The sequence below is a fragment of the Dermacentor albipictus genome, unplaced genomic scaffold (genome assembly GCF_038994185.2).
Source record: "Dermacentor albipictus isolate Rhodes 1998 colony unplaced genomic scaffold, USDA_Dalb.pri_finalv2 scaffold_12, whole genome shotgun sequence".
Taxonomy (NCBI): domain Eukaryota; kingdom Metazoa; phylum Arthropoda; class Arachnida; order Ixodida; family Ixodidae; genus Dermacentor; species Dermacentor albipictus.
Window position 1 is genome coordinate 10,448,652 of NW_027225566.1, and position 17,907 is coordinate 10,466,558.

The 17,907-nt window shown below is 49.6% G+C and overlaps 2 protein-coding genes across 3 annotated transcripts in view; one reads left to right on the top strand and one right to left on the bottom strand.

The window, feature by feature from the left end:
- The window catches only part of LOC139051570 (biotin biosynthesis bifunctional protein BioHC-like), a 162,864-nt gene that overhangs the window by 42,667 nt on the left and 102,290 nt on the right, over positions 1-17,907 (bottom strand). Inside the window, exons 1-2 of one of the 2 annotated variants that reach the window (XM_070528535.1) lie at positions 13,129-13,277; positions 12,797-13,060 (exon numbers count right to left, since the gene is read on the bottom strand). In XM_070528535.1, the coding sequence (XP_070384636.1) occupies positions 12,797-13,060; positions 13,129-13,130 (266 nt within the window). In that variant the 5' untranslated portion in view covers positions 13,131-13,277. Of the gene's footprint in view, positions 1-12,796; positions 13,061-13,128; positions 13,278-17,907 lie in introns of those variants that run through there. The other variant, XM_070528534.1, reaches the window with a different exon arrangement.
- The window catches only part of LOC139051571 (sulfotransferase 1B1-like), a 143,063-nt gene that overhangs the window by 21,065 nt on the left and 104,091 nt on the right, over positions 1-17,907 (top strand). The window lies entirely within an intron of this gene.

The window sequence follows — 17,907 nt, forward strand, 5'->3', positions numbered from 1 at the left end:
GGTCACTTAATTGTCACAGAACTAATCAGGTTTTCTTTAAAGTGTATTTCTAACTTTTCATTGACACTTATTCCTATGTGTATAGCTCTAGAGAGGATACTTAATTTTGACTTTCCTATCAGGTATATACCAAAAAATGCTACGACAAGGTGACTGCCAAGAGCACGTCAGGATTTTCATCTTGGTTTAGCATACTGTCTTTCGAAAGTTTTGCTGTCATTTTTTCACATGGTACACCCAATATACCCACATTCTGGTTTTCTCATCCAAATTGCAGGGCATTACATTTTGATGCTTCGAAGTGCGCTCCTCTGAGCGTTCTTCGGTTCCCGCATTTTCCCAGCTTTTCTTGTATTTAATTGTCACGAGCCAATGCTTATTTGTGCACATCTTTTCCGTGAAGTTGTAAGGACCACGTGGATGCCCTTTTTGCCACAGTGAGTGACTTTTCACCATTTTACGGACATTCCTGTGCATCCGTTGGCGGCGTCTAACGAGCACTTTGGAGACCACGCCTTGGCCTCCGGGGCGGCTCAGTGCCACTCATCCGCTGCCATCATGGGATATCAAGTAGAGGGAGAAAATATTCTCCCGGAGGAAGTCACTCAAGAGCAGGGATGGCAAACCGCAGTTGCTAGAAGAGCTGGCACCAAATCGCGGGAAGCTAACCCGAACGCCATGGCAACGCCTTTGGCTCCCCATAGCTACAAGTCTAGCGGCACAGCGCTGAAGACCAAGATTATTCGGGTGAGCCGAATGCCTGTTCTTCCCAAAGAAGACACGAAGATCGTTATTAGACCAAGAGGTGGGCTGAATATTTCCAAAATTGGAGCGGCCACGGTGGCGGACGCAATACTTGCAGCCTCCGGCATCAGCCAGCACGAGCTCACACAAGACACTCTGTGCCCGAACACACAGCAAAACATCATGGTGGCTAGCACTCCCAGACGGGAGAATGCCGATCGATACGCCCGCATCAAGCAAATCCGAATCATGGGCAAGAATCACGAAATCTGCGCGTACGAGACAGCCCCGCACTCCACGTGCAAGGGGGTCATACGTGGCATACCGTTACAAGAGGACCCAGCGACGATGGATGGCAAGATTGCTAACCAGAACAACCCTCTTGCATTAGCAGCCAAGCGAATCGCTCAGACTGGGACCATCATCATCGCCTTTGACGGGCAGCGGGTACCGAATTTTGTCAGGTACGGAACGCTCCTGATTAAATGTTCCCTATATCGAAAGCAAGTGGACGTATGCCACGCCTGCGGAAGACTCGGGCATCGCGCCGATGTATTTCCAACACCGAGCGACGTCACCTGTCGGGGATGCAGCCTGCCAAATCCCGATGAGCAGCATCAATGCACCCCAAAATGCAAGATCTGCGGTCGTCCGCACCTTACAGCCGGTAAAGAGTGTGCGCGTAGATTCAAGACGCCGTACATTGTTCGCCGACGACGCTTCGAGCGTTCCAGGCAGCAAGAGCAGCTCCCCACGCCAGCACCAACAGCACCAACCGCACCATCCAGCACCAACCGTAGGGGCAGAAGACGCTTGCGCTCGAGAAGCCGCTCTACAAGCCGACGGGGCTCGAGAAGTCGCTCTACCTCAAGATCGCGACTCACATCGCCTTCTCCAGCGCGCTCCAGCTCCAGAAGCTGCTCCAAGTCCCGTACTGCGAGCGACTCATCCAACAGCTCACGTTCGAAGACCCCCAACGCTGGTAAAGGCAAGTCCTCTCTAACGTGGGCCGATAGGGTCCGTGGCAACCAAACGCAGGCGTCCAACTCTCAAGACTCGCACGACCTGCGTCTCACGAATGAGCTCGAAGAGCTTAGGTGTGCCAATGATAGTCTTAGAAAGGAAAACGCTCTGTTCAAGCAGGAAATCAGTCGGGTGGCCGCCGAGATGGCGGAAATACGAAGATTTGCGCTCACACAGCCAGCTTCTCAGCCTGCCGCACGCTCTTCGGCCATGGACACAGTGGAGGCCCCTCCCAAGGCGCTTGCAGTGAAGCGGTGTGCCCTGGATGACTCAAGGGGAGACGAGATGGTAGAACTCCTGTCTGACCTCAAGAACGCCATCTCCAACATACAGACATGTCTCTCTCACGTACAAGAAATGATCGCGCACCCTCAGCTGGGCGTGGTCACCCTCAGCGCTAGAATACTTAGGCTGGAGGGAACCAGCCACGGATCTTTGCCAAGCACATCTACAGCACAAGTCCCAAAGTTGCACAGCGTCGTTTGCTCACCGACGGAGGCTGCCATTATGAATGCGGCACTTTTGCAATCCATTCCCAAGTCCAAACAGGGATAACGGAACTAACGTCCTAACAATGTGGCAGCGGAATTGCGCAGGGTTCGCCAGCAAACGGGCGACCCTGCGACAATACCTAAAAAGCGTAAAGGACAAACCCCAAGTAATCGCCTTGCAAGAAATGATCAGATCATCACGTATCAAGCTCCCCGGTTTCCTTACGGTGGCTTCCACTGAAGGAGGAACGGGGGCCGCTATCCTGGTCAGTAAAAAGTTCACGAGCCTTCAGCGAGACCTTGGTCCCGCGGACAGTGGCATCGAGTACGTCGTGGCCGAACTCCTTGTCGACCCCCCTACGCAGCGCTTAAGAAGAACCAGTATCTTCATACTGAATGTTTACTGCAGACCCAGCGTTCACAGAGCCAGGCCTGGCGGCATTCTCAAGAAGGCCGTGCATTTGGCCGGCTGTGAGCCTCTAGTCGTCATGGGGGATTTTAATGCTCAACATCAGGCGTGGGGCTATTGTACCAATATGAAGAAGGGTAGAGACATATGGGACGCGGCAACAGAGGAAGATCTGACGCTGATAACCGATAAAGACTTTCCAACCAGGAGAGGGAACTCGGTGTGCCGAGATACGACTCCGGATCTTACCTTTGTCTAGAACCTGGAAAACGTCAAGTGGACAAACACAGCCATGGACCTCGGTAGCGATCATTGCATCATCGAAGCTGTGATCAAGACTGCCCGTAACAAAACGAGGACCTTTAGGTTCACTGACTGGGACTTGTTCCGAGCCAACCGCTCCGAGCGCGTCCTTAACGATGATGTGGACCTAGACTCTTGGTGCGACGAGATAAAGAAGGATGCGGCTAGAGCCACAAAGGAGGTGACAACCGATCTAGAGGTGGACAGGATGGACAGTAGGCTGGTGCATCTTTTGGAAGCCAAGCAGGCAGTGCTCGGGAGATGGAAGACTCAGCGCCATAACAGAAGACTACGCAAGAAAATTTCCGATATAAACAAGATGATAGAGGCTCATTGCAAGGTGCTATGCAAGCAGCAATGCGACGAACTATGCGACTCGGTGGAGGGCCAGCTCAAGAACGGTAAAAGCTGGGGTCTCCTTAAGCACCTACTGCACGATGGCAACACCAAGTCCAACCAGAAGAGAGCTTTGGCGAAAGCTGTCCATTTGGCGACCGACTCGACTCCAGATGAGACAGTCACAGAGCACCTCATAGACAAGTACCTGGCGGCCACGGACAATCCGGTGCTCCTCCCCCCCCCCAGTTTCCCGAGTACGAAGGGCGTGACGTACCATCTATGGACGAGGATTTCACCGTGGCTGAGGTCAAGCGAGTTCTCGCATCCCTCAGCAGCAGATCTGCCCCTGGGCCCGACGGGATCACCAACAAAATGCTCAAGCGTCTCGACGACGCCTCAGTCGAGTTTCTTACGCGCGAGATGAATCATATCTGGTGCAGCGGCCTCATTCCCAAGAGCTGGAAAACAGCCTACACAGTACTCATACCGAAGCCAGGTAAAGCGCCAAGCATCGACAATCTAAGGCCCATCTCTCTGACGTCGTGTGTTGGAAAGATGGCCGAGCACGCCATGCTTAACCGCCTCACTGACCATCTCGAGTCTAACGAATGCTATACACACAACATGATTGGCTTTCGGTCGGGGCTTTCGACTCAGGACGCCATGAGACTGATCAAGCACCAGATCATTGACTCTACCTCCGCCGACACTAAGGCAATTCTCGGCTTGGACCTGGAAAAGGCTTTTGACAACATATCGCACGCCTTTATTCTCAAGAGCCTGCCAGAGTGTAACGTCGGCAAACGGCCGTACAATTTCGTGCGATCCTTGCTTTCCTCAAGGTCCACTAGACTCAAGATTGACGAGTTTTTGACCCACGAAATCAAGCTTGGCCCAAAGGGAACACCTCAGGGGGCGGTGATCTCCCCGACGCTGTTCAACATCTCCCTGATCAACCTGTCGAGGGCCTTGAAATAAATCACCAACATTAACCACACGATCTACGTGGATGACATCACCATCTTGTGCTCCAGTGGATGTGAAGGGCAGGTCGAGGGTGCTTTGCAAGAGGCCATCAATGTGACGGAGCGGTATCTCATCCCCATCGGGCTAAGGTGCTCGCCCACTAAATCCGAGCTCTTGCTCTACAAGAAGAGGCCCAGAGGCGGTTCACACCGGTCCTGGAAGCCAGCAACAAAGAGCCACATTACATTATTCACCGGTAAGGGCTCCCCAGTACCGCGGGTGCAGCGGTGGCGTAGAGGTAGAACACCCGCCTCGCGTGCAAAAGGTCCGTGGTTCGAATCCCGGTGCCGGCAATTTTCCACCGGAATAAAAAAAAATCTGCGTGTTGATAAAATTGCACAAACAGGCCTGGAGTGTGGCCTGATGCCGGTGACCAGAACCGGTAACGCACTCCCTCACCAGAGCAGGATTGGCCACCCTGGTGCAGTACTTGGCCACAACCTCCTATATGAACACAACAATCAAACCCCGGCCCTCAGTCCCCAGCAGCTGCACAGCAACTGACCACGGCGGCGGTCAGACCTGCGACGCAGCAGAGGGTGCTAAGAATCACTGGCTCCGGACAGGCCGCCATTGGAATATGAACCTGGCAACGTTTAACGCTAGAACGTTATCTAGTGAGGCGAGTCTATCAGTGCTATTGGAGGAATTAGAGGGCAGTAAATGGGATATAATAGGGCTCAGTGAAGTTAGGAGGCCAAAAGAAGCATATACAGTGTTAAAAAGCGGGCACGTCCTGTGCTACCGGGGCTTAGCGGAGAGAAGAGAACTAGGAGTCGGATTCCTGATTAATAAGAATATAGCTGGTAACATACAGGAATTCTATAGCATTAACGAGAGGGTGGCAGGTCTTGTTGTGAAACTTAATAAGAGGTACAAAATGAAGATTGTACTGGTCTACGCCCCTACATCCAGTCATGATGACCAGGAAGTCGAAAGCTTCTATGAAGACGTGGAATCGGCGATGGGTAGAGTGAAAACTAAATACACTATACTAATGGGCGACTTTAATGCTAAGGTAGGCAAGAAGCAGGCTGGAGACAAGGCAGTGGGGGAATATGGCATAGGCACTAGGAATAGCAGGGGAGAGTTATTAGTAGAGTTTGCGGAACAGAATTATATGAGGATAATGAGCACCTTCTTCCGCAAGCGGGATAGCCGAAAGTGGACGTGGAGGAGCCCGAACGGCGAGTCTAGAAATGAAATACACTTCATACTCTGCGCTAACCCTGGCATCATACAAGATGTGGACGTGCTCGGCAAGGTGCGCTGCAGTGACCACAGGATGGTAAGAACTCGAATTAGCCTAGGCCTGAGGAGGGAACGAAAGAAACTGGTACATAAGAAGCCGATTAATGAGTTAGCGGTAAGAGGGAAAATAGAGGAATTCCAGATCAAGCTACAGAACAGGTATTCGGCTTTAACTTAGGAAGAGGACCTTAGTGTTGAAGCAATGAACGACAATCTTGTGGGCATCATTAAGAAGTGTGCAATGGAAGCCGGTGGTAACTCTGTTAGGCAGGATACCAGCAAACTATCGAAGGAGACGAAAGATCTGATCAAGAAAGGCCAATGCATGAAAGCATCTAACCCTACAGCCAGAATAGAACTGGCAGAACTTTCGAAGCTAATCAACAAGCGTAAGACAGCTGACATAAGGAAGTTTAATATGGATAGAATTGAACATGCTCTCAGGAACGGAGGAAGCCTAAAAACAGTGAAGAAGAAACTAGGAATTGGCAAGAATCAGATGTATGCGTTAAGAGACAAAGCCGGCAATATTATTACTAATATGGATGAGATAGTTCAAGCGGCTGAGGAGTTCTATAGAGACTTACACAGTACCAGTGGCACCCAGGACGATAATGGAAGAGAACATAGTCTAGACGAATTCGAAATCCCAAAGGTAACGCCGGAAGAAGTAAGGAAAGCCTTGGGAGATATGCAAAGGGGAAAGGCAGCTGGGGAGGATCAGGTAACAGCAGATTTGCTGAAGGATGGTGGACAGATTGTTCTAGAGAAACTGGCCACCCTGTATATGCAATGCCTCGTGACTTCGAGCGTACCGCAATCTTGGAAGAACGCTAACATAATCCTAATCCATAGGAAAGGGGACGCCAAAGACTTGAAAAATTATAGACCGATCAGCTTACTGTGCGTTGCGTACGAACTATTTACTAAGGTAATCGCAAATAGAATCAGGAGCACCTTAGACTTCAGTCAAGCAAAGGACCAGGCAGGATTCCGTAAAGGCTACTCAACAATAGATCATATTCACACTATCAATCAGGTGATAGAGAAATGTGCGGAATATAACCAACCCTTATATATAGCTTTCATTGATTACAAGAAAGCGTTTGATTCTGTCGAAACCTCAGCAGTCATGGAGGCATTAGAGAATCAGGGTGTAGACGAGCCGTATGTAAAAATACTGAAAGATATCAATAGCGGCTCCACAGCCACCGCAGTCCTCCCTAAAGCAAGCAACAAAATCCCAATAAAGAAAGGCGTCAGGCAGGGAGATACGATATCTCCAATACTATTCACAGCGTGTTAACAGGAGATATTCAGAGACCTGGATTGGGAAGTATTGGGGACAAAAGTTAATGGAGAATACCTTTGTAACTTGCGATTCGCTGATGATATTGCCTTGCTTAGTAACTCAGGGGACCAATTGCAATGCATGCTCACTGACCTGGAGAGGCAAAGCAGAAGAGTGGGTCTAAAGATTAATCTGCAGAAAACTAAAGTAATGCTTAACAGTCTCGGAAGAGAACAGCAATTTACAATAGGCAGCGAGGCACTGGAAGTCGTAAGGGAATACACCTACTTAGGGCAGGTAGTGACGGCGGATCCGGATCATGAGACGGAAATAATCAGAAGAATAAGAATGGGCTGGGTTGCATTTGGCAGGCATTCTCAGATCATGAACAGCAGGTTGCCATTATCTATCAAGAGAAAAGTATATAATAGCTGTGTCTTACCAGTACTCACCTACGGGGCAGAAACCTGGAGGCTTACGAAAAGGGTTCTACTCAAATTGAGGATGACGCAACGAGCTATGGAAAGAATAATGATAGGTGTAACGTTAAGGGATAAGAAAAGAGCAGATTGGGTGAGGGAACAAACGCGAGTTAATGACATATTAGTTGAAATCATCAAGAAAAAGAAATGGGCATGGGCACGACATTTAATGAGGAGGGAAGATAACCGATGGTCATTAAGGGTTACGGACTGGATCCCAAGGGAAGGGAAGCGTAGCAGGGGGTGGCAGAAAGGTAGGTGGGCGGAAGAGATTAAGAAGTTTGCAGGCATGACATGACCACAATTAGTACATGACCGGGGTTGTTGGAGAAGTATGGGAGAGGCCTTTGCCCTGCAGTGGGCGTAACCAGGCTGATGATGATGATGAGTACCGCGGGTAGACGCTATCAGGGTCCTAGGAATGTTTATCGAGTCGAACGGGGCCAATGGAGCCGCCCTCAAACGCATTTGTTCCAAGACCGAAAGCGCCCTCGGCCTGATCCGAAGAATCGCCAACAGGTACCGCGGAATCAAGGAAAGACAATGTGATCCGGATTATCCACCCCTTCGTGCTATGCCACCTCGCCTATTCAGCGGCCATGCACAACTGGCTCGTATCGGAGCGCAACAAGATCAATGCCTTAATCAGAAGAGTCTTCAAGCTTGCCCTCGGCCTTCCCATCCGAACGCACACAAAAGACCTCCTGAATTTTGGAATTCACAACACGTTCGAAGAAATCGTTGAAGCCCAAGAATTTTCCCAGTTTGTCAGACTCTCCGGCACCCCAGCGGGCCGAGCCATACTTGGCAAGTTGGGACGCAACCGCATGGTCGTATGTCTCGACGCTGTGAAGCTGCCCAGCGACGTAAGGTCGAACATTTACATACACCGGGTGCCACGAAATTTGCATCCCACCTACAACGAAGGACGAGGACGAGCCAGGGGTGTAAAGCTCTGCTCGCCAGTGCCCGCTTGAAAATGGACCGAACATGCTTCGTAGACGCTGCTTCCTACGTTCAAGAAGAGGCCTTCTCCTCAGTGGTCATCGATTGTGATTCTAAAATACTTAGCTGCGCTACCATCCGCACTTCTAATTCCAGCGTTGCAGAGCAAGTTGCTATTGCTCTTGCATTGACGGGCAGTGTACATGACACGATTTATTCGGATTCCAAGGCCGCTGTCAGGGCCTTTCAGATGGGAATGGTGGCTCCCCAGGCCCTACGTATCATCCAAAGTGCCAAAGACATGAAACATCACTCCTTGGCCTGGTTTCCTGCGCACGTTGGAACCATTGAGAGTGCCTCGATCAACCCCAACGAAGAGGCGCACTCGGCTGCACGAGGTGTGACTGACCGTGCGCTGGGCAACGCGTCCTCTCCTGGGCGACCCGAGCCTCTCTGCTCGTACAAAGAAATCTGCAAATACAATTATCTGTCAAGAAGAGTCCTACCTTCGCCGCACTCCTCGCTGTGCAGGGCCCAGGCAGTCACTCTCAGACTACTGCAAACAAGCACTTACCCGAGCCCTGCGGCGCTACACACAATGTACCCCGAACGGTTCCCAAGCCCGGACTGCCCTCTGTGTGGTGATTATGCGGGCTTCGAACATGTCCTGTGGGGCTGCGCCTCTGCCGGTCCCCCTTTCACTCAAGAGGAAATGAAGAAGCTGATTAGGGCCCAGGATCAGACCTCTCAAACCCTGGCAGTCCAGAGGGCTCGCGACAGGGCCATCAGGTGGATCCTGATGGTCCCCGAGTGGGCATAGCCAGGTGGCGTGGCGTTTGCTTACGTCTATAGTGGACAAAATAAAGTTGTTTCACTCACTCACTAACTCCAAAACATGCTACGACAAGGTGACTGCCAAGAGCACGTCAGGATTTTCATCTTGGTTTAGCATACTGTCTTTTGAAAGTTTTGCTGTCATTTTTTTCACATGGTACACCCAATATACCTACATTCTAGTTTTCTCATGCAAATTGCAGGGCAATGCATTTTGATGCTTTGAAGCGCGCTCCTCTGAGCCATGTAGTCCTGGTAGGCTAGCTCCTTGGCGTCGTCGTGTCCTTGCAGCTGCCTTCTTGCGTAATATAAAGCGGGTGCATGAAAAACATCCTGTGCAGAAGTGAACACGAGCACATGCTGTAAAAGCATATCAAGACAGGCAAGAAAAAACCTAATTGCACTAAAGAAAGTCTGCGCTCTTAGTCTTCCTACTGAAATGCATGTGAAGGATCTAAATGACTGTAATAGTCAAGGAAAGCATAATTAGCGCCAGCGAACGGGGACAGAAGGAAGACGATACTACAATGTGCTAACTTCAACTTGATTTTCAGGAAACACCCATCTATTTCCCCCATGCACAGTGGCGCGACCTCATGCAAAGTTTAACCATCCAAAAAAGCCGTCTCCTTATCTAACAAGTCAACCCAAGGGGCACTAACACACGTATCACTATTCCGACAGATAGCCTGAGCCTCAATAATCTCTCGCACGCCTTTATATTTGTGCCTCGCAAGAACCCGGCAGGACCCGTATACCGACGCACAGCCACATTCATGACATTGAGTTGACAGATGACTGTATTGCTTATTTCTCACGTCAAGACTATGTTCTCTTAACCGGTCATTAAGACACCTTCCTGTCTGTCTTCCTGCTTGTGAGCTATCTTACACACGTGCCCAGTGGGCCTCTCATGCCATCTCTGACTGCGCCACTGCGCAAGCCATAATTTAAGGATCATGTCTGCAAACATGATGCTCAGTAGAGGGGAAAAAACCGTAATCAAGTTCAATGAGTATTACAAGTTGTGCATGTAAGAATGCGAAACAAGGCTTGTTGTTGTGGCAAACTTGTCCAAATTTGAAGACTAACAAGAAGCAGATGACTGCAGCCTGCATGTAAGGTGTCGAAAAGGCATGAACTTATTTTAACTTATGAATTACGCTGTGGAGTTAATTTCTGACACACTGGACTCTTGCTGCACTATGAAATCTAGAATTTACATTCTTGAAAGCATGTAAATTTGCAGTTAGACAACAGTTATTAGTTTATTAGACCTACTCTTTGTTTTCTGTATGACAGAAAATTGGTAACACGCAATGCAACGCCTTATTTTGACACTTTCTTCTCCACTAAAGATATTAAAGCGCTAAACACCTGTTAATCTGCTTGTAATAGCAAAATTCACAGATTCCGCTTCTAATACCCATGCGAAGGGTGATTTAACTGTTCATACGACATAACTCTGAAGCGGCAACTCATAACAGCGAATGCACACTCGCGTCCAAGACAGGAAATGCATTGAAACGCCCCTGCAACTGTAAGTCCACACATCAGCAGTTATATTGGGTTCCGGTGCATAACTTGCCGTTTGACATGTCACCCAGTTCGTACACATAAGCACCTTTTCACATTAACACCATGCTAGAAAACCGTAACAGACATAAAATCAGACATATAATCACACCACTTCAGTACATGAGAAAAAACAGGTGATTCTTATTCAGCCCAGAATATAAACTTCTAAAGTGTTTCCAGTAAGTTCACAATTACGCGCCAAACTGACTTCACGCAGCATGCAGCTGAGTGCCTGCGGCAAGTTTCTAGCTAGCACTGGCGCTGCACGTAACTTCAGTGGTCGCAGATTACCCATGGGCGAAAGGCACTGTCAAGCGCGCGCCTTAATAAAACGAAAGCATGCCACCAGCAAAATGATGCCTTCTGTTTGTGACTCCTCATTTGAACAGCGTTCCGTACACACTAGACTGCCAATCTGAATAAATTCACACACACAAAACGCACGCTGAGCACGCTCTGCATAGGTTCGGAATCATGGACTGGTAAACAAACCATTTTAAGCGTCCCCTCGCATCAGGTATTATGGAACATACAATAATTCCGGCAGCGTTTGCGATTTTTAAAGCTTTTACGGATAGCGGCAAGACTTGCCGCTATCCTTAGTCACTTAGTGATAAAAGCACATGCAGTTTTTGCGACGACTGGCTTTTTTCGATTGACGACAGACACAGCGCGCTTGCCTAGTCCATTGTCCATCACGGTGGCTAATCGCTGCGGCGACTTCCTGGTGATAGCATGTCATATACGCTGAATGTGCACGTAAGTGGAACTTCACTTACCGTGGAGGATTTGTTGTTATATCCAACGAATGACGAACGACTGTCCTGTTCTAGCGGCGGCATAAGATGGCTGACACAAATTCTCCCTTGGATGGTCTTGTTTTCCTACCCGCTGTACAGATGGTCTTTCTCCGGTGCTGTGCTGTTCCGCGATGCTGTGTGCGCGCGTGGTGGGAACTCCGAGTGAAAAAATAGAGCGCTTCCTCAGCTTTCGTTTGCACTGCGGTGGCCTGCTCTCTTACAGCAAAGTGGTGCGCTCTTTGCTCTGCGACCGTGAGGGATACATCGACACTTTCGGGACCGGCCTTCTGCAGTTGCAGCCAGAGCTTACGCTACGTTTGTTCTCTACTGCCGCAAGAGTAGAAGGAGCATTCTACTCTCTCTCAGGCGATTAGACGGAAAAGCACATTTCACTCTCTCCTTGCTGACGGAGTGATCAATGTATTTCACTCCATCCAATATTTTGCGATAGTAAAAAAATGATTTGAAGAGTAAATCGGCACCTTTACTCCTGCAATACTCTCCCTTCTTTTTCGAGTGCATCCACTTGACATGACATGAAGAAGCCTGAAGTCAAGATGTGTTATCGGAACCGTACTGGATCTCGCTTTGGGTTGCAGGCAAATTATGTGAAAATTTGAGAACAAAACGCGTTGGGAAAGGAGAAGGGGCTTGTGAAAAATTTATTTCGAATATTTCAAGTGTCTTTTGTTTCAACACGAAGTCACGCGCCTTTGAAAGCAGTGTGTGATTATAAAGCGCAATATTGAGAGAAAAGCGATTGCCGAAACTGAACCGTTTCATCGCTTGAGCGCTACTTTGCCATGACACGTCAGTATTAAATGCGGGAACATACTGCGGTTATATTGATCGTATAGGTTTCACATCCCTATAGGCTGCACTTTGGACTATGCATGAGTGACGCCGTGGAGGACTCTGGAATAATTTGTTGGGCGCCTGTGGTTCTTTAACTTTCGCGTAATACTAAGCACACAGGTGTCACTCTCTTTTGGGGGGCGGGGCAGCATTGCGCATCTGTCTTAATGCGGCCGCCACAGCCGAGATTCTAGCCAGCAACCTCGTTCTCAGTCGCATCCCGCCAAAGCAACTGCGCCGACGGGTCGTCCACGTGTCCACCGTGCTCCTTATTGTAGGGTCCGTGTAATTAAGCCAGATATATGCTGCAAACTGTACAGTGGCGCGCGCGCTCGCTGTACAAAAACAATTTCTCAGGAGGCGTCGAGTTGCAGTGTAACTAGGGAAACGTACGCAGGAAAAATGCGGCAAAGCATGCGTCGTACCTTCCGGGTCCGCAGCCAACGTCGATGAACTGGCATCTATGTTGCTGCAGCTGCCCGTCTTGCTCCGCTGCAGCGTCAGGAAGGGCGTCCTCGCGCAGGAAGGCGCCCTCGAAGGATTCCAATATGGCCGCCATGGCATCCTCGATTGTTTCGGCTGCCTCTTCGTAGATTTCGACGCTTTCGGGCGCAGCGAACCTGGCAGACTTGCCTTTGGAGGAGACGGCGCTGCTGTCGGCGCTGGTATTTGCTGCGGTTGCGCTCATCCTGCAATGAGAGTTATTGATGTAAATGCAGAATTGGAAATAGCGATCACCTGCTTGACGAAAACTTGCATTATGACATAGCCATATCGCTCATAGAGTAATGAGTGAGCATTACATGCCCATCTAACGTAGTTCGCGACGGAAAGGGGGCGGCCGTTCGTGAAACTGCTGCAGTCAGCTTAGTGACGGCTATTTGCGTAAGGTGCGTTTGCAGGCGCCTGAAATTGATGCACCAAGCTACTGAGGGAGACCCGGTATCGCGTTTCATTGCGCTTGTCGTCTGGGTGGCATCTCATCGCCTGCGCCTGCGCGCCTGCTCAGCGTAGCAACATGGCGGCGTCCTTGCGGCTACCGATTCAAATGCATGCGCGCTATGAGCATTCCCCTAGAGTTCGCTCTATTAAGTCTATGGCAAAATGACTTCTTTGCTGCATAAAACCGTTGCAGATAGTCTAAAACACTCGCCGTGCTTCCTTAGTGGCTATGATGTTGGGCTGCTAAGAATGAGGCCACGGGAACGAATCCTGTCTACGGCGGCTGCATTTCGATGGAGCCGAAATGCGATAACACTCGTGTACTTATATATAAGGGCACGTTAGAGAACCCCTCGGGGTCCAAATTATTCCGCAGTCCCCCACTAGGGCATGTCTCATAATCAGAGTTGGCTTTTGGCAAGCGATACCCCATAATTTAATTTTTAGATATTCGAAATCAAAGGAGTTCCCCGGACGCCAGAGATAGATTCCACAGGGAACAGACGAACGTTAGCTATCGGCCACACCTGTTCCTGTCTGCATCTAGGCTTTATTAAATCCATCAGCATCGCAACTCAGACGCCATCGTCACCTGTTAAAGATGGCGCGTTTCAATATCGCGATTAACCCAAATTTCGTTGGAATTGCCAAGAGAAAAAGGTATTCGTCTTTTCCAGGTCGCATGGTGGAAGTTTAACGTGGTGGCGTGTACAGGTTACATTTCATTTATTGCCCTGAAGGCATTACTTAAGAGGAGGCTTGAGTACGTGTTTTCATTGCTCACACGAAATTAATAGAAACGAAGAAAGTTAGAAGGAAACGAAGAGATAAAAAAGGAAAAACAGCGATTATGTATTAACAACGATGGTGTAATAACACTACTATTGGTAAAGCTAACAAGGCTACGGAAACGGCGTTTAGCTTTCAAAAGGCCGGTACATAGGATCATGGAACGTTCAACATGAAATTGTGCTTAGATTTTTGTAATGAATAATCAAGTCAAAGAGAAGACATATATGTTATCTAAAGGACCATTTTAGTTTATCAAGAAAACAATTGCTATCGCTGCATGTGACAATGTTATCAGGCAGTGAATTGAATAGCTAGGGCTATTGCATGTCGAAAGAACAAATTTGTCATTTGTAACGTGCGACCAGGGATGTGCGTTAAGGGCAGGCTATGACAGGCAAGCGTAAGTTCGCTTTAGCAGGGAAGAAGTTTGGGCGTGTTGGTGGGTAGCGCTCGTCCTGTGTTCTGCTTGTCCCTGTGAAATTTTTTGCGCTATGTATCCCAGTCTGAAAGCGTAAGTTCGCAAGGGCCGTTTTAGCAAAGCAAGTCTCGATAGCGGGGGCTAGTGGTATCGGGTGGCACGCATCAGGATCGCTTCCAGGCGGGAGGTGTGGTACACTTCAGTTACGTGCCTGGCAGATCAGGCGTATTCGAGTTTAGGTGTCATTAACGTGAGGTACCCAAGCTTCCTGATCTCCCGAGATGCTTTGCTGCGTTAGGTTGCGTTGCAAGCTTACGTTGCAAGTATCCGACTTGAGTGAAGCTTTAGAGCAGACGGTTTCGATGTGCGTTACCCAAGCAGTAAAGGGCTCATGGGATATACGCATCAACGAAACGCGCGCTTCTCGAAAAGCAAGTAGCTCATGGGCCATTGCTATTGCTCAGTACAATGCTTGGCCCTTCTAAATAAATACACAGGTGTTTCATTAAAGGTGTGGCGGTGCATAATGCCGACCACGCTAGATAGTCGACCACCGTAGAGCGGGTCGAGTATCTTCGTTTGTAAACAAGCCCTTTCAAAAGCTCGCCCCATACGATAAAGGCTGAAGTCTGCAATGAAATTGGCACCGTAAATTTGAGCAAATCGTTTTTTTGCCCAGTCTTCTAATATATCTGTAATGAGTGGGAGTAGACATGCCGCAGTTAATAGAGCGCTCATCACGGTGTCGCTCAAGGGTGAACAAAGCTAGCACGCAATCAAAGCGGTTTGCAGTCACACTCCTATTTAAATTTCAAGCGGCATGCATTCACATGGAATATTATGCTACTGGGCGAGTTTAATCCTGATATGCTTGTTAGGGGTGATAAAATTACAAGTAGACCGTTTGGTAGTGCCAACTGAGACGTTATGCAAGATGAGCAAGTTTGCCTGCGCCCACTGTCCTTGCAATCAATCAGTTCGATAAGCGTTTTCGGATGCTATAGGGATATATTGCGAAAGTCCAAAGTTTTAGGGCGTCATTTTGGACGACTCTCTCACGCCTAAATATTATATTTCGCTTCATTTAGATTCACGGGGGTTTGAACTAATTTTCAGCATTATTTCAGAATTACCTACTAAAATACTGATACATGTACTTGTTTATATTTCACCGGTCACCGCTTTTCACCGGTAAGAAAGGCTAAGAATTATCGCTCGGCGCAGGACGCGTCAGCATGTATCGGAAATTTCTCGAATGTTATCGATGGTTCTATCCGTTGTCTATTTTCACTGGACCTTGTTTAATCGGATTGTACGCGTGACGCGAATTCTCTATTAATTTCTGGAAGACACGCGGGCGCCAGCTATTATTCTGGAACCTTCGATGACTGATGTATAAAAGCCGACGCACTTGTCCCGCAAAGCATATTTCGACGATCGCTGACTGTGTTTGTCGCTGTCGTTCTGCCTTGAGTGTAGCCTGCATTTCTGGCTACCGGTTCGCCCAATAAAACTTAGCATGGTCATTCACTGTTTTTTTACTGTGTTCTTTACCGTCACTACCACGTGACATTTGGTGTATGTGCCTTTTTGTTTATGTACCGGATGCTCCGGACAAGCCGTGATCCATGCGCGGACCGCAAAGACAACACCAACGTCGTCCCGGACCACCCAGCAAGCCGCCGGCTACAACAGCTGCCCCCGGAGCACGGACTTCTAACTGAGATTACCAAGAAGGTCGCGGCCAAGAGAAACCCAATGGCAGCCGCAGTGTCCCCCATTGTTCTGTAATAGCCCAGGAAGCTACCGGCCTTCCGCGGATCATGGTTTGAAGACCCCGAAATCTGACTGGAAACATACGAAAGGTTCGCTGATTTCAAGAACTGGAACTCCGTCAACAAGCTGCGGCATGTGTACTTCGCCTTAGAAGGCGCAGACAGGACGTGGTTTAAAAACCGGGAATGGAACCCGACTACATGGCACCTGTTCCACAACGGCTTCCTGCAGACCTTCAGGAGCGTCCTGCGCAAAGAGTGAGTCAACGCTCCACAGGAAACCCGAATGCAGCTACTGAACGAGAACATCGCAATCTTTGTGAACAAGATGACTCTCTTCATCCACCAAGCCGACCCCAACATGTCTGAAGAAAAGCAACTTCAGTTCTTTATGCGGGGCGTGAAAGAACAACTACTCGCCGGATTGATGTGCAACCCGCCCAAGACCGTCGCTGAATTTGCTTTAGAGGCCAGAACGAACGAGAAGACGCTTGAAATGTGCACCAGGCAATACAGTCGCAGTGCGCTGAAGCTCAAGCTCGATGAGAGCGGTCCTACAGGAAGAGCAATCGCTGACATAGTTGAAAAAGAGATTCAGCGGTCACTAGAAGTACCAGAAGTTTCGGCATCACCGCCACCCCAGCCGGAAGCGATGACCTACGCCGCCGTTACCCGCCGTCAAGGTCCCCTTCCGCGATCATGCGAGGGCCCCGTAACACTGGAATTCAGTCGTCCGCCGCCGCCGCTAGCGCACCCGTCCGTCGACCAGTGCAGCTACCCGAGGAAGACGATATTTGGCACGTCCCCAACGCGCCAAATATGTACGGCTTCGGCGCAGTGCTATCACTGCGCCGAAGCCGGACATGTACCCCGCCGATGCCCACACCACGAAATGGGACTACGAGGGTTAGCCGTCAACGTTCCGCGCCCGCAGCAAGGTTAACGCCCTCGCGATATCGCCGGCTACCTCGCCGCTACTCGGTGGAGCCTTCATCGAGAGTCCCGTTCGCCGTTACCAGGCCGCTACCTGTCGCTGCAGCGCAGACCATACAGTGGCTCAGCCCGCGGCCGGTCCGTTAGACCATATCTGGAAATCTAAAAGCAGCAACCAATGGAGGTGCGGTTGCTGTTCGTCGAAATGACGAATATCCACCGCCGCCAAGGAAGACGTGCAAGGGACTATCTCGCCGACATAACAATGACACGCCGCCATCCTGACGAAGCCTGGAAGCAAAGAATCCAGCTACCAAGGACCTGACGACACGACGTGAGGTCCACAGCTCAGCGCGACGCAGACGTGATCCGACACCAAGACCTAACTGCGAGGCAAAAAAAAAGAGCCACCGATTTCGACGTGTTGCTCAACGGCCACGCAGTCACCGCATTAGTAGACACAGGAGCTGACTACTAAGTCATGAGTAGGCCCTTAGCCGCCAAGTTGAAGAAAGTTAAGACTTCGTGGGAAGGCTCCCAAATTCGGACCCTGGGAGGACAGCTAATAACGCATGGCAAGAATTGCCGTTCATGGTCGGACCTACCCTGCGACGTTCGTTGTCCTCCAACAGTGTTCACGGGACGCCATTCTCAGCATGGACGTCCTGAACCAACA